We start from the raw sequence: 22,099 nt of genomic DNA on the forward strand, positions 1-22,099 counted from the left end.
AATCTGGGGGTGTCTTTGGGTCTAAAATGAGTCTCTTGCAGACAGCATATCGATGGGTCTTGTTTTTTAATCCAGTCTGATAGCCTGTGTCTTTTGATTGGGGCATTTAGCCCATTTACATTCAGGGTAACTATTGAAAGATAGGAATTTAGTGCCATTGTATTGCCTGTAAGGTGACTGTTACCGTATATTGTCTGTGTTCCTTTCTGGTCTATGTTGCTTTTAGGCTCTCTCTTTGCTTAGAGGACCCCTTTCCATATTTCTTGTAGGGCTGGTTTTGTGTTTGCAAATTCCTTTAGTTTTTGTTTGTCCTGGAAGCTTTTTATCTCTCCTTCAATTTTCAATGACAGCCTAGCTGGATAGAGTATTCTTGGCTGCATATTTTTCTCATTTAGTGCTCTGAATATATCATGCCAGTCCTTTCTGGCCTGCCAGGTCTCTGTGGATAGGTCTGTTGCCAATCTAATGTTTCTACCATTGTAGGTTACAGATCTCTTCTCCTGAGCTGCTCTCAGGATTTTCTCTTTGTCTATGAGACTCGTAAGTTTTACTATTAGATGTCGGGGTGTTGACCTATTTTTATTGATTTTGAGAGGGGTTCTCTGTGCTTCCTGGATTTTGATGCCTGTTTCCTTCCCCAAATTAGGGAAGTTCTCTGCTATAATTTGCTCCATTATACCTTCTGCCCCTCTCTCTCTTTCTTCTTCTTCTGGGATCCCAATTATTCTAATGTTGTTTCATCTTATCGTATCGCTTATCTCTCGAATTCTGCCCTCGTGATCCAGTAGTTGTTTATCTCTCTTTTTCTCAGCTTCTTTATTTTCCATCATTTGGTCTTCTATATCACTGATTCTCTCTTCTGCCTCATTTATCCTAGCAGTTAGCGCCTCCATATTTGATTGCACCTCATTAATAGCCTTTTTGATTTCAACTTGGTTAGATTTTAGTTCTTTTATTTCTCCAGAAAGGGTTTCTCTAATAACTTCCATGCTTTTTTCAAGCCCAGCTAGTATCTTTAAAGTGATGATTCTGAACTCTAGATCTGACATCGTACTAATGTCTGTATTGAGTAGGTCCCTGGCAGTCAGTACTACCTCTTGTTCTTTTTGTTGAGGTGATTTTTTTCCGCCTTGTCTTTTTGTCCAGAGGAGAATAGATTAATGAGAGAACAAAATGCTAACAGGGTAACAACATTCCCAGAAAATATACTCTAAACAAATCAGAAAAGACCTGAAGCAGGGGGAAAAGAAAGGGAAAGAGAGAAAAAAGAAAAAGAAGAAAAAAGAAAAAGAAAAAGATAAAGATAAAAACAAACAAAAACAGAACAAAACAAAAAAAACCAGAATGTGATCAAATATGATCAGGCTGGTACATAGATCAGTGCCACACACTAGATTTTGCATGTATTTTGGTCTGTTAGAAGGAAGTGCCTCCCAAAATTTTAAAGAAAGAAAAACTTATATATGTACAAAAAATAAGGGTTGCTATGATGAAGGGATGGAATATGACTGTAAAGATGAAAATTATAAAAAATTTTATAAAAGGAGTTGATAAGAAGTTGTTTGAAAAAAGAAAGAAGAGGATTAAAAAAAAAGAAAAAAGAAGGGAGAGAATGTGATCAGGCAGGAGAGTAGTAAAAAACCATACACTAGAAATTTAGGGTATATTTTGATCTATTAGAAGAAACTCTCTCAAAATTTTAAAGAGAGAACAACTTATATATATATGCCAAAAATACGGGTAACTACTATGAAGGGATAGAATATGACTCTAAAAATGAAAAATAAAAATGTTTTTTAAAAAAGGGTTTGATAGGATGTTGGTTGAAAAAGGGAAAAAGAAAAATTCAAAAAAAAAAAGACAGTTAAAAAAAATTAACTTTGAAAGACTAAAGAATCGTGGTAAAAAGCCATGAATCCTATGTGTAGTATTCCCCTAGCGCTGGAGTTCTGCCATTCTCATTGATGGGTAAACTTGGTCTTGGCTGGCTGTTCTCGCTGATCTTCTGGGGGAGGAGCCTGTTGCCGTGGTTCCCAAATGTCTTTGCTGGAGGCAGAATTGCCCGGCCCTTGCCCAGTCCTTGCTTGGTAATCTGCTCAGGTTTGCTCTCCGGAGCTTTTGTTCCCTGCAAGCTTTCCATACAGCTTTGGAGGCCGAGAGTGAAAATGGCGGCCTCCCAATCTCTGCCCCGGAGGAGCCGAGAACTCTGGGCCCCGCTCCTCAGTGCGCCCCCAGAGAAAAGCAGTCAGTCACTCCCATCTCCCCAGTCTCCGGCCGCACTCCATGTTCACCCGGCCTGTGACCGAGCGTTTCTATCTCTGGCACCCTACCCCGTGTGGAGTCTCCAAACCCAGTAGATCCCTGCGGTGCGCTCCTGCACCGCTCCTCCCGGGGGAGAAAGGGGAGTCTCCCCGGATCTGCCGCTTGTTGGGTCCCTGCTGGAGGAGCAGTGGCCCGACTGTGCCGCAGATCACGGTTTATGGGAACTCCAAGCTGAGAGCCCGCGCCTCGGCTCCATCTCTGCAGCCGGCTTCCCTGCTCTGATCCCTGGGAGCTCTGCCACACCCAGGCACCCCGGTCTTTCTGTGACCCCGAGGGTCCTGCGACCACACTGTCCTGCGAGGGTTCCACCCCCAGCTTAGCCACTGGAGCGACGTCCCTCAGCGGAGCCGACTTCTAAAAGTTCCGATTTTGTGCTCTGCTGCTCTATCACTTGCCAGAAGCGGCCGACAGAGGCCCCTTCCCCCGCCGTCTATCCTCCCAAATATCGCCTGGGATTCACTTCTCCGCACTTCCTACCTTCCAGAAAGTGGTCGCTTTTCTGTTCAGAGAGTTGTTGGTGTTCTTTTCTTTGATCTCCTGTTGAGTGAATAGGTGTTCAGAATGGTTTGATCCCTATCCAGCTGAATTCCTGAGAGGAGACGAAATCCAGGTCTCCTACTCCTCCGCCATCTTGCTCTGCCCCTAAAATTATATTTTGATAATTGCTATTAAAAAAGCAGGATGCTGTGAAAATATGTAGAAAAGGGAACTAATTTTGACTGTGGCATCAAGAAAGTCTACCAAAGGAAGGGAATTAAGTTCACACCTAAAGCACAAATAAGATTAATCTTGATGAAGACAAGAGAAGAGAATGTTGCCACAATTTATTTGTTAGGATTTGGTACAATAGCAAGGAACAGAAAATCCAAGATAGCTTTAAAAGAATTTTATTTCACTCCTACTTGCAACGCTTAGACTAAGGCAGTCTAAGGCTGGTAGTACTCACCAGCAAGAGGAATCCAGGAATATTATTCTATTTTATTGTTCCACTGTGTATGTTCTCTAGTTCCAAGGTTGCCTCATGGTTCAAGATGATTGATCCAGCTTCAGCCATTTCATTAGCATTCCCATCAGCAGAAAAAGGATGGGGAAGAAGGGCATGTTTCGTCACTCTAAGAACACTTCTTATCCCCAAAGGGTCTAAGTTAATCATATGCCTACATGTACCTGTAATGAGGGTTGGGAAATGTCTTTATTTAAAGCAGGCATATGCCCAACTAAAAGGGTTTGTTTTTATAACTATAGAAAAAGAGGCCTAGGTGTTCTGAGTCTAAAGACAAATGGGAGAGGAGAGAATGTATGTTGGGAGACAACAGTCTCTGCTGGAGAAAATCGTATGTGAAGTTCTAGGTAGGAGGAAGCTTGATATATTCCAGGAGAGAGACAGTGTAATGTGTTTAAATGTTACGAGCAAAGGGGAAGAAGAAGGGTGGTGGTGGGAAAAACTAGAGAGGCAGGTAAGGGCAAGTTGTATCCTGCCTTTTGGATCATGAAGAATTTTGAATTTTACTTAAAGAATGCTAAAACTTGAATGCTTTTAAGGAAGAGGATAACATGTTCATTTTCTCATATTAAAAATTTTTTCTGGTCACTGTGTGGAGAGTAAGTTAGAGACAACATTGGCAGTGTATATGAAGTTTAAAATGGTTGTGCTTTTTGGCATACAATTGCATATTTATGAATTTATCCTAATAAAATCATCAGACAAGTACAAAATCTAGAAAGACATGCACTGAATGCTTACAGTGGGAATGAGTTTAGAAAAGCTTCACTTTCTCCTTTAATAACTTTTAATTTTGAATGATTTGTTTTACAATAAGCATGTATTACTTTAAATTTCATTAAAAATCAATAAACCAGTTTCATCTTTTGAAAAACAAAGACAAAACCACTTGGGACTTAGCTACACAGTTGTCCAGATTGCTGACTCCCATTCCAAATGGTCTTCCTTTGTTTGGATCTCCATTTCTAATGGTTGCCAACCTCCTGGAGTCTGCCTTTCTGCATGGTCCCTTTGTATTGAGAGTCCAATTAGATGGTTGTCCTACTTTTCATTTTGGTTTTTGTGTTTCTGGTAGGAAGAGCAACATTCTTGTCTATTCCATCATCCCATTTCCCCACCCACACATTTCTCTCCTATATTCTGGCTAAGTCCAGTGCCCCAGGTTTCCTCCAGCGACATTTGGACAGGACATGGATAGCCTCTATCTTTGCCCCACCATGTTTATAAAGAAATGCTTTAGGGAGTTGACTGGTGAGGATGTAAAGGGGTTCTGTGGGATCATAAGTGGCCCTTAATCCTTAACTGCATGGACTTTAGAATTTTAGAGTTAAAGAGTAAAGGCCTTCAATTATAAACTGTCACAGAAAAAAAAATTTCTTTGTGGATATTCTGAACATTTTGAGTATCTATCGTCAGGAGTTTGGTTCCATGGTGTGGAAGAAAGATTATAGCACCTAGTCAGAAGACTTGGATCATAATTTAGTCTCATTTGTAGGATGATCTTGCAAATTTATTAATTTGCAAGAAGATCAGCTTCTTCACTTGTCAAACAGGAGTAATCCCAACCCTACTTTATTGGGCTGTTCTATGTCTGAAATCATTTTTTTTTAACTTTCCATTTATTTACATTTCATAGATTATTACACTTCCTCAAAAACTAATTAATACAAACTGAGATTGCATTGTCTGACAATTCAAGTATTTTAGTTTTAGAAAACAATTTCCTATGTAAAATAGAAAGCAAACAACTTATCTGGTTGCTAAGAAGTCTTAGATCTGTTATGATCCCGTCTGCGTCAAGCAGAGTGTAGTCCTAATCATGATTGCCTCTGGCCAAGAATGCCCAGGTGCTTAGAGCAGGACTGGACGCACTCCTCACGGTCCCCTACTGGAACGCCAGTTTCTACTACAGATTCTCACTTTCAGAGTGAGAACGAATACCCAGGAGTTTGAGAATGAGCCATTGGGTTCGCAAAGCCTTCATAATGCACAGTGCTTGCATTCTGACTTTGGAAATCAAAGAACTGACAGATGCTCAAAAGCAGACGTGTTTAACTTCAAAATGAAACCAAAAAAAGTCTTTCTCAGTGATAACTTGTTCTGCCCTCGGATAGTAAGATGGTTTTTTCTTTTCCTCTCCCCCAGAACAGGTAGATGCTTTCTGGCATGCAGCATATCAAAAATATAATTTAGAACTGAAATAGTAAAGCTATAATCCTTTTCAAGAAAATTCATAAATGGTCAAACTTGTCCTTCCCTGGAAAACACAATTTTAAACTGCCTTAAAAACTGGACACACATTTCTAGCCTGTAATTCTAAAAATGAAAGCAGCACAATGCTCATTTTTTTTGCTTACTGGGGAACGCTGAAAAGGAGAAGGACACACACCAGTTTAAAAAAGGCCACTGGGACACTCAGTATTTGTCAAGATGCAACATTACTGATTTCGGATTAAAGGTTAAAAAACACCTCCCTTCAGGCCACACAGATGATATACTTCATAGATCCTCCAACTAAATACAAAAATTTCCATCATTTTTTTAAGCTATAAAGCACCATTATAGATATTTATTACATTATCATGTTTATGCCATGATGAAAGATATGAGGAGATACCTGGATAGATAGATAGATAGATAGATAGATAGATAGATAGATAGATAGATAGATATAGATGTATCTACATATATATATCACCTCACAAGGAAATCACATTTCTTTAATGCTAGACTGATGTAATTATTTTAGAAGTATTTTTCTTTGAGCTCAAATTTGTCTCCCCATGGTATTTATGATCTTAGGATTTAGTCCTTTGTGACAGTGTAAAACTGGTCCAATCTTTCATCCACATAATTACTATGTATTTACCAAGAAAGATAATAGGCTCAAACCATGACAATTTCAGTCTATATTCTATGGAAGAATTTCTGGAACTTTAGGAACACAGTTGGGTCTCCAATAAAAAGTTTCAAACACGTTTGGAATAAAGGAAACTCCACGTTTAAGTGTGTTCATGTGGCTTTCTTTTCATAAATAATTGAAGATTATATTTAGTTTGATAAAAATCTTTCTCAGGCATTTTTAATTGTAAAGCAGCAAGTGGAAAATTGTTTTTTTACGCAGCTAATTTATATACTGTCTTTAGGGGGCAGTACTAAACCACTGATAAATCTTGTTATTTCTGCTAATGTTCCTAGTAATGGTTAGTATAAAGTAAAACTAAAATAACTATAATGAGATTTGCGATGCAATTATATATACCTCTTAATATTAGTAAAATTTTCTAGGTAGTTAAATGAAAATGATAGTTTGAGATTCATTGATAATTCATTCAATAAATAATTGTTAAATTCTATTATGCATACACATTGTAGGAGATACAAATGTGAATAAGGCAACGTTTGCTTTCAAATAACTTACAATTAACTGTGATAAATAAGTTGTGTTTTGTGTGTGTATGTGTATACAGCTCTTTCAGGATAAAGATAATAATAAAAATACCAGTATGTATTCATTATTTTTTATGTGCCAGTCACTGTCACGCAATTAATTTTATCCTCATATAGCCCTATCAAATAGGAATTATTATTTTACCTACTTTTCAGATAAGGAAACTAGGATTAATAAGATTATGTGATTTGCTCAAAGTAACACAGCTTGGAAATGGCAGAGATGCGATTTAAATGTATATCTATTTAACTTCACAGCTACTTCTCTTTGCCACGATGCCATCTATCATCTCAAGGTATATGTGAAATATCATAATACACAAACCCACACAAAGAGCTATAGACGTTTAGAAGAGAGCCATATCATTTCTGTTTGTGGGAAATCTGAAAAGAAGAAATCTGAACTGTATTTTCAGGAAATCAGTGGGATCATAAGAGAATAATAGCTAAAATGGTAGTTAATCTGTATTGAAATCTTATTATGTGCCAGGCACTTTATATTCATTACTTTATTTAATTATCAGGAAAAAAATTCTGAGGGAGGTTCTACTATATTATTTCCCATTGAGTAGATAAGGCAAGTGAGGCTGCCAATGGTTATATTTGTCCAATTTGTAATATCTGACAAAAATCATGCTAATAAGTAGGCTAATAAGTAGGCAAGCTTAAACTCTTAACCAGTACAATATGCTGCATGGAGAAGTAAGATGGAAGGCATAAATAAATGCATTGAACATTATTAAGGAAGGGTAAACAATTCCACTTGGTCATAGCCTGGAGGAGTATAGTAGAGGAAGTAAAAGTGTTGACATATAGTTTGACCATAGAACCTTGAGGAATTTGGATATTATTTACTGTACAATGGGAAATAATTTATGAGATTTATGAGCAACAAAGAGACATAAACAGGGTTTTTCTCTGGAGAGAAGAAAGAGGAATTTCCTGTAAGATTGGATCAAATAATTGTAGTACCATTAACATAAGTACAAAAGAACTGATTAATCTGTGAGATGTTGATAATTCTTACCAAGTATGTAATGATTTATGGTGTCATGCCATGTCAACATTGATGGTCAACCAACAACTGATCATGAGTTGGTGAAGGAGATGCATATTTGGTTATTTTATTCTATTTTGTAGACAGCATTGATCATACACATAGATGCTCTTGCTAGATTAAAGTTTTAGATGCCCCAAGATTTTCTCACCAGGATGTTTGTAGGATGAAAAATCCCTGTGATAATCATCTGATTTATTACTGATTTTAGAAATGTGTTTTTTATGAAAGAATGGGCAGCTATGTACAAAATTACAGACATATTAGTTGTCACAGATAGCAAATTGCTTTCGGGAGTGTCATCATGTAGCAGAAATATATTAACAAATACACTTTTTTTTAAATTTAAACTGCAATTATATCAGTTCGGTTATTCAATATATTACCTTTTACAGGATATTGTTTTGAATGAGAAGCCATGTAACAGAGTGGTCAAGGGGGTCAGCTTTAGAGTCAGGCAGTCTGGATTGGAATCCTTTTTCTGCCACTTACCAGCTCTATGACCTTGGTTTTACTTGACCTCTCTGTGCCTTAGTTTGTGTGAATTAAAGTAATGAATAAGAATCCTATGACACTACAGTGTCACATAGTAAATGCTCAATAGATTATAGCTATTATTATTATTGTATCTTACAGGCTGTAACTGCTTATGGGGCTTTTTAAGTTTATGACTTCTCAGTTTTTGAAAATTGATGAAGGGAAATTTAAGATGTGAATGTAGGAAAACAAAGTCTTATATTTTATTTTTTTAAAAGATTTATTTATTTTAGAGATAGAGAGCACGAGCGCGGGGACGGGGGAGGAGCAGAAGGAGAGGGAGAGGAGAGAGAGAATCTTCAGCAGACTCCCCACTGAGCAAGAAACCTGGAATGGGGCTCGATCCCATGACCCTGAGATCATGACCTGAGCTGAAATCAAGAGATGAATGCTTAACTGGCTGAGCCACTCAGGCGCCCTAAAGTCTTATATTTTAAAGTCACAATTTTTGGGGAGGTCAAGTGGGTACCATTTATAATTTAATATATAGAGTATTTTTACTAACTTCAATAATCATGATCTATCAGTGTGTGTCTAACACTACCTTCTGAAGACTTTTACCTTTCTTTAAAACAAAAAATATCAATTTACTGAGCATTCATCATGCTCTTTGAATATGGAATTTTCATCAGTTTTGGCAAAATTCCTTGCATTTGATTTCCTCCTGTCTCTACATGGACCTCTTAATTTGATCCCCGATTTCTTAACTTTTAATTTCTCCTCATTTTTTGTTCTGTCTTCTGGGAAATTTCCTCAGACTTATTTTCCACCTTCTATTGGGTTTTAGGTATTTGTTTTAAAGCATTCTGTTCTTGTTTCATGGATGCAAATATCATCTATTTCTTTGTGGATATTATCTATAACTTTTTTCTGTATATTTATTTTGGTCTCTGTTAAAGCTTCCTTCAAATGTGTGGTGATGCTTGGATTCTTGTTCATATTTACCTAAAACTTTATCTGGGTGGAGATTTTATGAGAGGTGGGCTTTACAGTAAGAGTTAAGGCATAGGCCCCCATAATTTTACTAGGTACTTATAGATCTTTTTTTCTTGGGAGGTCAATTTCTGCAGAGGGGAATATATTCTCATCTCCTACCTGGGGGATATAAACCTAGCTGCCATGTTCTCTAGGGCAAATGTGGGCAGGCACTGGGGCGGGTTGGGAATCTACAACTACCAGATATCAATTAATTTCTATAATCCCTTTGTTTCAATCCCACCAGAAAATAAACCTCCCATTTTTTGTCAGAGGTGAAGGTTTAGTTTCTTGGGTAGTTGAGAACATGGGCCTAAGGGTCTAACTCTTCCAAATATAGTTTCTATCCTGTTGCAGCTCCACCTGCACGTATATCTTCATGGGTAGTCAGTCTCTATGATTCTTAAGGCCTTTTGATGGTGCTGAGTCATAAAGAGACATGCTGCTTATTCTTCCCCCTTATAGACATTTTGTTTTCAGTTTTCTCAAGTTTGCTAGATCAGGCAATACCTACCCGTTTGTTCATCAGTATCTTAAAATTTTCTTTCATATGCTAATCTGTTTATCCATTTGTTTACCATTATCTTAAAATTTTCTTGTTGTTGCTCGTCTGTTAACCTCTCTTCTGTTGTCCTTGTCCTTATGCACGTTAGACCATTTTTACAAATCCGTTTTCATTTTAATGGGATTTGGCAAGTAGCAAAAGTAAATATGCAGGTTCAACATGGAAGTCCCATTGTTAATCTTAAAAGTATTACCCCTGTTACATGTATAAGTATAATATAAAATTTTATGAAGTTCATTTTTTTGAAAAGGAGACATGAAAAAATGTGCTTTTTAGCAATTCCTATTTCAATAAAGTATTTTCTTGCTATTCCTCTGACTGCATTTAGAAATGATAAGATTTCTCTAATTTGTTGCTACTGAGATATTTTCTTAGGTCATTTTCATGTCTATTTTTCATTATGAACTTTGTATCCTAATAGTCTTTCTCACCCAGTTTTTTCACTTTCAATTTTTTTAAACATTCAACTTAAATTGAATTATACAAGTTTTTTGTCTTAGTCCCATGCCACAGCCACAGAACTATGGTGAATATTAAGCTGATTTTGCTTGCTAACATACAGTGTAAGAAAATAATATAATTTAATTGATGTTAAGATATCTGAATAACATTGATATAATATATTGGTATAATATAAATTTAATTTCAGAGAACTTCATCTACAATAAATTTGTCACCAGGAGAAGTGGAAGAAGAAGATGATGATGAAAACACTTGTGGGCCTTCAGGACTCTGGGAAGCATTAACTCCTTGTAATGGATGTAGGAACCTTGGCTTCCCCATTCTTGCACAGGTAACAGTTTGCTTTTCTTAAAATATAATAAAACATAAAAATACTTGCCTATGTTTTTAAGGAAATATTTTTTCTCTCTTCCTGAAAATCCAATTAATATCTTACTCATTTTGTAATTTTTCTTCAGTTAAAGGTCAGTAAAATGTTCATCTAACTTGCTGTACATGTGTGTATATGCAAACATATACTTTACATCATTTTATGTAGTTGTGTTATTTTGATCATAATGCTAGTTCCTGAAAAATTGAGTTGGTTTTGAGATTTTTAATATTTATGATCTAGAAATAGTTCATTTAAAGAGTGCTCTTTCAAATTAAATTATAATTTATAATAAAATAATAGAAAATGATTTACAAGGAAACACACAAGGGCTCCTTAAAAGCATTGTCACTGATTTTTTTATTTATTTTTTAGCACAATGGAACATTGTAGAATAATGTTCACCATTGAAAATTATGTAGGACAATCCAAAAATGAGACCAAAACTCTAAAATATTGACTATAGTTTTGAAACCATCTCATTATTTGTTAAGTCAATTTTATTCTATTGCATTACCTTCAAATTGCTGTTGTGTATTTTGGACGACAAGCTTATGGAGGAGTTTCAGAAATAAGTAAAGCTATCCAGAGCTAGGAAATTTGAAGCCAAAATGAAAATATGAAAAAAACACTTAATACAAAAAACAATGTAATGGCAAAGATATGTATGTGTAACTACTTAGTGGAAAAATAGTCTTGGACAGAAAATAATTTGCGGTAATTGTCTAGAATAGTGTTACATCTCAAAAATATTATTTTCTGTTTTGCCTCAAGTACGAAGCAATTATATCTAAGAAAAAAATCACATTTTTAATGTCTTATGTCACAAGCTGATCATAGCCACTCAAATTCCAATATTAATTTATTGTAGAGAAAATCAAACCAGCATATAGTACTTAAAAAATCTCTTCACCTTAACATGAACTATTTTTAGGACTTTAAGACACTATCCTAATCATTACAGAATTGTTATCAATATATACTGGACCATGAGTTCCATAAAGGTAGAGACTATATATTGTATTACATCTATTTCTAAGACCAACGTAGTTCCTAGTATATTGTCAGTAGTAAGTAGTAGTTGAGTGGAACAATGAACAAATGTGTATATTTGGCTGTTTCGTTTCCTCACTTAAAGAGTTTTACCTCATATCTGTAAGGAAATAGAAAGGAATGAAAGAAACATAGATTTTATTTTATTACTATAACCTCATCTGCTCAACAATTTACTAGTAATTGAATGCTTTTATCTATTTTGCTTTTATCTATTTTACTTGTTTCATAAGATAAAGTCTTAGGGCTCTTAGCCATCAATAATATATGACTATAATTTGCTTCTCTATCACCTTCCTAAACATTTATTTTTTTCATTCTATTAGGCTTGGTAGTAGGCTTGGTAGTAACTTGATTTTGGTTTATAATTTTTTAATACTAGATATTTTTCTTTGGCCATTTTCCTGTGAAGATTGGCACATAATAATATTTTAGTAGTTATATTTACCACAAAATGTTTCCCAGTCTGCAGCTTTCCCCCTTAATTTGTATATGTGAGTGTATTTTCTGTAGTTTTTTAAACTATCAATTTCTTTAAACTTCACCTTTTTTTTTGGTTGTTTAATTCACCTCATCTAGAGATAATTCCCATTTCTCTCATTATATTGCATCCTGTTTGGCTTGGATTTTCCTCTGAATCTCTTATTTCTGTTGTCCTGTTTTTAAAACTACATGACTCAATTTTGATATTTTACATATAATGCAGGAGAAATCATGATTGCATTAATTAGCTGACATGATTGCCTGCTGTTAAAAATTTATATTTTATAAAAGTATCCTTATTGGGATTTTAATTGTTACTGCATTACATCTATAAATTTACTTGAGATGTAGTATCCTTTTTTTTTTTTTTTGCTCTATTTAATGTAATGAATGAAGAGTAGAATTCTTTTATTAATATTCTTATCTGGACTTCTACTAATATTTTCAATTTGCTGATGGACTCTCCTTTAACATATGTCTGTGTATCTAGAATAAAATTTAATACATTTGTTGTGACATTGGAGACATCATATCAAGTGTAAATTTGTCCTACAACTTGCAATAGCTTTGAACTCAGGACTTTCTGGGCCAGCTTCAAAATAAAAGTTTTCTTAAAATTTCATGAATAACAGGATTTTATTTTGAAGTTTTTTTTTTAGACCTGAAATAAAAATCATTAAGCCAACCACTGTGTATATAAGGTCTCCTGAACAACCACTACCTTACAGTTTGGTATAGGAGCCTTTGGGATCAGTGGAATTAGAATAGTGCTATGCAAATTTCTGTATACTCAGATTTGTTGGATTCAAATAAAATACATTTATTTCACATTTATAACCCTTAATTTAATTGGAATCAGCACACATGTATCAAATATCTTCTATATTCAAAGCATAGTGCTAGGCTTCAGAAACATGAGGATTATGGAAATGTAGACTTAATTAAAACTATGTGATGTATTACTTTTAGAATCTTAGATTTTTTACTTGCAAAATTAGAACACTGGTTGATCCTGTAGATCTTACACTTCTAAGATTAGCTAATCTCTAGTTTTTGTCTAGATTTTGAATTGATCCTATATTCAAGTTTTAGCCAATTGTTCTGTTTTTCTAGTTTTAATATGCATTTTATTCTTCCATTGTGATGAGATGTTATTTAGAATTCTAAATTTTCACAAAGAAATTTAGAATTTAAATAACATCAGAGAATTAAAATTAAGATTTATAGGATATGTTGGGTACTTTAGTATAATTCCAAAGCAGTTAAATAATATTTAAGTTGGGTAAAAAACAAGAACAAAGAGACTGGGGAAATGAAGCCCTTTCTAGAAAGTATAATTAGTTTTTCAACATTCCTGACAATAATATTTTTATAATAAATAATTTTTACCATTTGCTTCTGTCCCTGGTTATATATTTTGGGGATTTTAGAATTTTTTTTTGGTTAATACATGTAGATGAAAAATGGATGAGGGTCTTCGAGAGTAATCTTTAGCATTTTATTCTGTCATCTGTGCATTGAATCACAAATATCAAGTTAAGGGAAAGTTAAAGATAGGTCAGAGCCTGATCAGAAATTGCCATTTGTTTTTATTGCTACCCTTCCCTGTTAATAGAGCATATGTTATTAGAGCAGAGAATTTGAGTCGAATTGTATTAGGGTGGATGATATTGCTTTCCTCCACAGTCTTATACAAGATACCCACCTCTGCACCATGTGCAGTACAGGGCTCTGAAACTCTTTCCTAAAAAGTCAGTCCTGCTGGGTGGAGACCTCTGGCTTCTGTCCTGGTCACTCATGTAGGCTTCACTCTGCAAGGTTGTAATGAGGGGTCCCAATACTGAGCTGTTAGCTGTTTTTGCAGTGGGCTTGCCAGTAGTTTCTGCTCTTGGAATCACCATATTTATGCTGCCCTCTGGGAAGAGGCCAGTAACTCCTACTGATGTGCTGGAAATAACCTCTGAGTAGAAGAAGGGCTTGCAGCCCTTGCTAACAACAATGTAAGACATGTCGAATGCTCCCACTATGGCCATTCTAGCTGTGCTTCATCTGGATCTGTGAAGGCTGCTCCTGTCACCATCCCTGCCCTTTTATCTGATACTGTAGGCTTTGTGACTGCAGAAGTGTGTGAACTCTTGAAAGCAGTATGTGTGGGGGGCATGATGAATTCATTCCTCCCTAGCATAACCATAAGAGGTGGCCCCAAACAATTCAGGGTTCATGTGAAGACTCCTGATGTCAACTTGATCTTGATCCCTTCCAAAGAAATGAATGACACTTGCCTATGGGAGAGACAAACAAGTGAAATAAGGTGAGACCTTTTATTCCTATAGCTAAGCAATAAGAGCTTATAATAATTTTGAGTTCTCAAGTCCAATCTCCCATTTGTTGCAGGAATCCTCCTCTTCAGTATCTGCTAGAACATTATTGTAATTCACCAGCGAGTATCCTCATATACTTTTTTTTATACACTTGCGTTAGTATTTCTGCTGGCTAAGTGGCATGCACTTTAATATTCTGGTAGCTACTAACAGTGCTCACAAGCACAGCCCTCTGCCAACGATGTATACAAAATCAGTACATGGTGATCATGGGGAGACGTGGGGGGAGGAAGTGTCAGGATGCCACAGATCGCAATACAATATTGGACATGAAAATAAGAGTTGCTGACAGCTGAGGAAGCTCTGAAGTACAGCATTGGGGAACACTTTGGAACACCTAGAACCTCCCCAGTGTGACATGACCTCCAAATGGAGGCTCTTTTGTCCCTGAACCCATTCAAATGTAATGAATTTTCTAGGTGAGCCTCGGTACCAAAGGCTCTGCAGGACTTTTAGCTGTTCTCCCACAGCACCCTGGCCCCATCTTTTAGAGTCTCTGTGAAGACTTACCGCTGGGCTCTTGTCCTCCTCTTCAAACCCACTTATGTCCAGTGTGTCTCCAACTGGGATGGCCTGGGAACCACTGTAAGCCTCTACTGGTGGTCTCAAAATGTAAACAAGGTTTTCCCAATAAACAAAAAGATCTTTTGTGTTAGAAGGGGGACACAGCTGAAGGTAAAAAGAGCGGCCAGTGGCAAGCTTCAGGCGGAGCTGTTGTTTTTTACCATTATGGATGGATATTGTTACAAATTTCAAGGGAAACAGTCTGGTTAGCTCTAAGATCTGTGTAGACTTGTAATTTTTTCCCTGGGTGGCAGGGCCATATCTGTTATAGTCATCACAGATAGCAGCTGGTCGGGCCAGCAGCATGACATCAGGTAGTGTGAGGTGGGGGCTAGTGCGAACGATGCCCACGGTCACCATTCGGGCACGGTTGTGCACGTCAATCACTTCTCCTTTTTTACTGACCTGTATAAAGTCACTCTCAAACATTGGGGCATACTTGAATATAGTATACTCCCCCTTATACAGTTGTTGCTGCAGTTTCCCCATGGAGGTGTTAAACATACCCATTGCAGGGCTGCTTTGGGCTGTGTAAAGTGGTAACTTACATTGGTTGTTCATGGCTATCTTTTATCAGGACTCCTAGGGGTCCTCCACACTTTACCACACTTTACAGGGTGTCCTATTTCCCTGGTTTCTCTAGCAGGTGGGTTAGCAGTGGTCTTTTGCAGGCTTTTTTTTTTTTTTTTTTTTTTTTGAGAAACTGAAAACAGGGGGGGGGTACTAATTACCAATTGCTCAGTGCTAGAGACAATTGCACCTGCACCAGACTGTGCTCTGCCTAGAGCATGGAGATATCGGGGTGCACAATGTTAGGGACCCAGTAGATGACAGGGTGCTCAGATGTTGAGTGCAGAATTCGGGGCCCCAGTAGATGTTACCATGTGCAGATGTTGAGGACCAGAGGTCAGGGCCCCAATAGATGTCAAGGTGCATAGATGTTGGGGCCCCAGTAGATGTCAGGGTGCACAAATGTGGAGGCCCACAGAGGTCGGGCCCCAGTAGATGTTATGGTATGCAGATGTGGAGGAGCGAGAGATCCGGGCCTCAGTAGATGTCAGGGAGTGCAGATGTTGAGGTGCTCAGATGTTGGGGTCCCAATAGATGTCAGAGTGTGCAGATGTTGAGGCGTGTAGATGTTGGTGTTCACTTGGAGTGGGGAGGGGCCTCCTCTTGAATCTGACACATTGGTTCACAATAGCCTCTGTTCTTTTGGCTTCCACAACCTCACTGCCAATTGTATTCGTACTGCTCCTCTCCTCCCAAACTGAAGCCTCCCCCTAGGCTTAAACCACCCCACAGGACCCCTTTTATCCTCTCCTGCCCATTGTGACCTGTGCCCACCACACACTTTGTTGCCCAACAGCCCCTCCCCCAGAGCAGGGACACTGTCCTCTCCACCTCACCCCACCCATCCTTACTATGCCACCCTGCCTGCCATAGCTCAGCACAACCCCCTGCCCCAAGGACCCATTGAAGGATCTTAATGCATACTTGAAAATTGCTTTCAAAAAGGTTTAGGCAAAATTTCTGTTAGGTATGAGTTTAAAATATACACACTCTCTTATCCAGTACTTGTAGTTGTAGCCAATTAGAAGTAATTGTAGACAATTTATCTTGAAGAGAGAATTGGACAGGTTGGTAAATAGGTTAGTACAGGGTGTTTATTAAGCTTTATTGTAGCAAAAAAAAGGTAATAAATAAGAATAATATCTTACAATCAGGGTTTGGTTAAATAAATTATGGAACATTCTATGATACAATACTCTGCAGTCATAAAAATCATTATGTAGTTCCCTATTTGACATGAAAAGATATTCCTGATTTTTTTTCTTAAAGATAAAGAGCAAAGCAAAAAGATTTCAAACAAGTGTTATATGTGTGGTCCAATTTATATAAGATCATCTGTGTGTATGTTTGTGTATGAAAGTATGTTCAGTGAAATGTTTAAAGGGCTTATCTCCAGATGGTGTAACTTTTGTTTTCTTTATACTTTCTATTTTTATTAGGATAATTTCTATTAATGGGAAAATAAAACTGTTTTTATTAGCAATTTTTTTTTACAGCCATGATACATTTTATGTTTTGATACACCTTCACATTGCTGATGAGATTTTAAGATTTTTCCTAGACATCTCTATGCTGACTATACAGTGAAAAGAGCCTTAAACATTCTTAAACGTTCTATTCTTACTGCTATCATATTGTAATATATATATAAAAAGTCTGAGAAGTTTTGCCAACTATTATAAATGTTATCAATGCAATAAGATTAAGATATCTTTATTGGTATAATGGTATACATAACACACACATACACATATGTAAAGCCATAGTTTTTGAGTCTTTAGTTTGTTCTATAGGTCAAAACAAACATTTTTATTCCCTTCATATTGAAATATCTGGTTATTTCTGATAATATGAGTATTTTTCCTTTTTTATTAAGAAGCCTCTTAACATACCAATAGCAATTTTTACTGGTCTGTTTAAAGTCCTTGTATCTTAATTTCTACTTTATGTCTCTATTACTTATGTTATAATTAGAAAAAACAGTAAGCCTAATATACATTTAGTAATCAAACTAACATTTTAAAAGTATCTCAGTGGTTTTGGTGTTTTTTTGAAAAGAATAGCATTGGACACAATAATTTAATTTAGGTGCTTTTAAAAAAATAAAGTGAAAATACATCTGTTTTCTTTCTTTATTTTATTTTTTTATTTTACTTTTATTTTTTTAAAGATTTTATTTATTTTTCAACAGAGAGAGAGAGACAGCGAGAGAGGGAACACAAGCAGGGGGAGTGGGCTTCCCGAGGAGCAGGGAGCCCGCTGCGGGACTCGATCCCAGGACCCTGGGATCATGACCTGAGCCTAAGGCAGACGCCCAACGACTGGGCCACCCAGGTGCCCAATATATCTGTTTTCTTAAAAGTACTTTTATGCCATGCACATATATTACAAAATATTTATCTTAGGGTTCCATTAGAGCATGAGATAATTGCATTGTCTCCAGGGAAATCAGACACTGCAATACTTGTAGGGCCTATGGACTTTCAGAAAATTTTCCAGACCATTCATTAGACCAGCAACAGTAGAACTACTATTATTGGCCTGATAATCATCATGTGTAGCATTCTGGAAAATATATCTCTATTTTCATTAAGCTGGTATAGTTTGTTTTGAACTCCGCTAGCCATTTAGAAAACTACCTTATTAATATTTGCCTCAAAACTTAAGAAGTTCAAATGGCTAAATAAAAATCTACCTGAACCTGAGATTAAGGAATTATTTTTTTTTTTGGCAGTTATTTATTTATTTATTTATTTATTTATTTAGTTTTGTTTTTTGTTTTGTTTTTGTGGGTTTTTTTTTGTTTTTTTGTTGTTGTTGTTTTAATTTTATTATGTTATGTTAGTCACCATACAGTACATCATTGGTTTTTGATGTGGTGATCCACAATCCATTGTTTTCGTATAACACCCAGTGCTCCATGCAGTATGTGCCCTCCTTAATACCCATCACCGAGCTAACCAATCCCCCCTCCCTCTCCCCTCTAAAACCCTGTTTCTCAGAGTCCATGGTCTCTCACGGTTCATCTCTCCCTGCAATCCGCCCCCCGCCGCCATTTTTCCCTTCCTTCTCCTAATGTCCTTCATGCTATTCCTTATGTTCCACAAATAAGTGAAACCATATGATAATTGACTTTCTCTGCTTGACTTATTTCACTTAGCATCATCTCCTCCAGTCCCATCCATGTTGATGTAAAAGTTGGGTATTCATCTTTTCTGATGGCTGAGTAATATTCCATTGTACATATGGACCACATCTTCTTTATCCATTCATCTGTTGAAGGGCATCTCGGCTCTTTCCACAGTTTGGCTATTGCGGACATTGCTGCTATGAACATTGGGGTACATATGGCCCTTCTTTTCACTACATCTGTGTCTTTGGGGTAAATACCCAGGAGTATAATTGCTGGGTCATAGGGTAGCTCTATTTTTAAATTTTTGAGGCACCTCCACACTGTTTTCCAAAGGGGCTGTACCAACTTGCATTCCCACCAACAGTGTAAGAGGGTTCCCCTTTCTCCACAACCTCTCCAACAAATGTTGAAACAACATTTGTTGTTTCTTTCCCTGTCCATTTTTGCCATTCTAACTGGTGTAAGGTGGTATCTCAATGTGGTTTTGATTTGGATTTCCCTGATGGCTAATGATGATGAACATTTTTTCATGTGTCTGTTAGCCATTTGTATGTCTTCTTCAGAGAAGTGTCTTTTTATATCTTCTGCCCACTTTTTGACTTGATTATTTGTTTTTTGGGTGTTGAGTTTGAGAAGTTCTTTATAGATCTTGGATATCAGCCCTTTATCTGTAGTGTCATTTGCAAATATCTTCTCCCATTCTGTGGGTTGCCTCTTTGTTTTGTTGACTATTTCCTTTGCTGTGCAGAAGGTTTTTATCTTGATGAAGTCCCTAAAGTTCATTTTTGCTTTTGTTTCACTAGCTTTTGGAGACGTATCTTGAAAGAAGTTGCTGTGGGCAATGTCAAAGAGGTTACTGCCTATGTTCTCCTCTAGGATTTGGATGGATTCCTGTCTCACATTGAGGTCTTTCATCCACTTTGAGTTTATCTTTGTGAATGGTGTTAGAGAATGGTCGAGTTTCATTCTTCTGCATGTGGCTGTCCAATTTTCCCAGCACCATTTATTGAAGAGACTGTCTTTTTTCCATTGCATGTTTTTTCCTGCTTTGTCAAAGATTATTTGACCATAGAGTTGAGGGTCCATATCTGGGTTCTCTATTCTGTTCCATTGGTCTATATGTCTGTTTTTGTGCCAGTACCATGCTGTCTTGGTGATCACAGCTTTGTAATATAGCTTGAAATCGGGCAACGTGATGCCCCCAGCTTTGTTTTTCTTTTTCAACATGTCCTTGGCGATTCGGGGTCTTTTCTGATTCCATACAAATTTTAGGATTGTTTGTTCCAGCACTTTGAAAAATGTCATTGGAATTTTGATCGGGATGGCATTGAAGGTATAGATTGCTCTGGGTAGCATAGACATTTTAACAATGTTTATTCTTCCGATGCATGAGCATGGAATATTTTTCCATCTTTTTGTGTCTTCTTCGATTTCTTTCATGAGTGTTTTGTAGTTCCTAGAGTATAGATCCTTTACCTCTTTGGTTAGGTTTATTCCGAGGTATCTTATGGTTTTTGGTGCTATTGTAAATGGAATCGTTTCTCTAATTTCTCTTTCTACAGTTGCGTTGTTAGTGTATAAGAAAGCAACTGATTTCTGTGCATTGATTTTGTATCCTGCCACATTACTGAATTGCTGTATGAGTTCTAGTAATTAAGGAAATCTTTTTATGAGAATGCAGAAGCTTTCTGTATGCTTTCTCTTAGAACAGATTTCCATAGTTAGGCATTAGATAATATTAAAATAAATTTATGCTCCCTGTCCTCTACATTAGAGTTGTGTCATCGAGTAAATCATTTAACTTCCCTGGGTCTTATTTTTCTCATCCTTGAAATTGAGATGACTCATTAGGTATCTTTCAACTTCAGAATAGTTATGATTTTTATGATAGAGATTTAACTTTTTCTCCCCATAATGAAACTACTATGTCCTTTGGAAATGCTCCAAACAATAATAATGAGTCAAGGAATTATTCAGATTTCAACAGCCCTGGGAATTGTGTGATTCAATATATAGTCTTATTCTGTTGCTGAACTTCTTGCTGAAACTTTTAGAAGAACCAACATTCAAAATGTTAGGTTAGTAATTTGGGCAGTGAATGAAGGGAGTGCTTAAAACAATGTAACTGAAAATATGGGTTAAACATTTTAGACAATTTAATTAATAATGAACATGACTGTGGTAGGAAGATTAGTTCCCCAAAAGATGGCCACATCTTGATCTTTACAAGTTGACTCCATGACATTACATGATAAAGAGACTTTGCAGATGTGGTTAAACTAAGGATCTTGAGATGGGGAGATATCCTGGATTCCCCAGGTGGGTCCAGTGTAATCACAATTGTCTTTATAAAATAAAGGCAAAAGGTTCAGAGTCAGAGCGATAAGTGATGATGGAAGCAGAGGTTGAAGTGATGATGACCATGAACCAATGAATGCAGGTGGTCAAAAAGCAGGAATTGGATCCTCCCCTGGAGCCTCCAGAAAGAACCAGCTCTGCCAACATCTTGATTTTAGTGCAGTGAGAATCATTTTGGACTTTTGACATCCAGAACTGTAAAAGAATAAGTTTGTGTTGCTTTAAGCTACTAAGTGTGTGGTAATTTGTTATGGCAGCCCTGGGAAACTAGTGTCTTGAAAAATACCTAAATTGTCACAGTGTTTGTAGAAAGATGGATGTTAAAGGCACTACTGGTGAGGGTAAATGAGAATGGTAGAGAAAACCTATACCATCTTAGAGAATACCCAAATCATCATAGATAGAATGTTGGTAGACATATGAATATTGTTGAAAGTGCTTCTGATAAAGACTGAGAAGTAAATGAGGAATAGGTTATTGAAAACTGGAAGAAAGGTGGTGTTATACAGTAGCAGAATTGTGTTATTTAGAAATTCTATATAAATAAAAATTCTCCTAGCAGAATTGTGTTATATAGAAAGCAAAGTAGTAAGTGATAAATTTGGATATTTAACTGAGGAGATTTCCAAGCATGGTGCAGAATGTACAGCCTGGTTTCTTCTTGCTACCTATAGCAAAAAAGATAAATTGAGTGAATAACAATTTCTTTTTCAACAAGAGCATTCTTTACTTGAGGCATACGTCAGAATACATGGTTTTAAAAGATACATATGAAATGTTCTGTCCAAGAAAAATAGAATACACATTTTCTTCAAG

General features: G+C 36.6%; 2 protein-coding genes across 6 annotated transcripts in view; one reads left to right on the top strand and one right to left on the bottom strand.

Moving 5' to 3' along the window:
- The window catches only part of ANKS1B (ankyrin repeat and sterile alpha motif domain containing 1B), a 1,116,839-nt gene that overhangs the window by 273,707 nt on the left and 821,033 nt on the right, over positions 1-22,099 (top strand). For all 5 annotated transcript variants that reach the window (XM_021687341.2, XM_021687343.2, XM_021687344.2 and 2 more), the window contains exon 9: positions 10,559-10,702. In XM_021687341.2, coding sequence (XP_021543016.1) covers positions 10,559-10,702 — 144 coding nt within the window. The remainder of the gene's footprint in view (positions 1-10,558; positions 10,703-22,099) is intronic.
- FAM71C (family with sequence similarity 71 member C) lies at positions 14,446-15,783 on the bottom strand. The gene is made up of 2 exons (XM_021687646.1): positions 15,169-15,783; positions 14,446-14,559 (listed from the first exon to the last, which is right to left on the bottom strand). Exons 1-2 carry the CDS (start codon positions 15,781-15,783, stop codon positions 14,446-14,448), a joined length of 729 nt encoding a protein of 242 aa, XP_021543321.1.

This window comes from Neomonachus schauinslandi, chromosome 5, assembly GCF_002201575.2.
Source record: "Neomonachus schauinslandi chromosome 5, ASM220157v2, whole genome shotgun sequence".
NCBI classification, from domain to species: domain Eukaryota; kingdom Metazoa; phylum Chordata; class Mammalia; order Carnivora; family Phocidae; genus Neomonachus; species Neomonachus schauinslandi.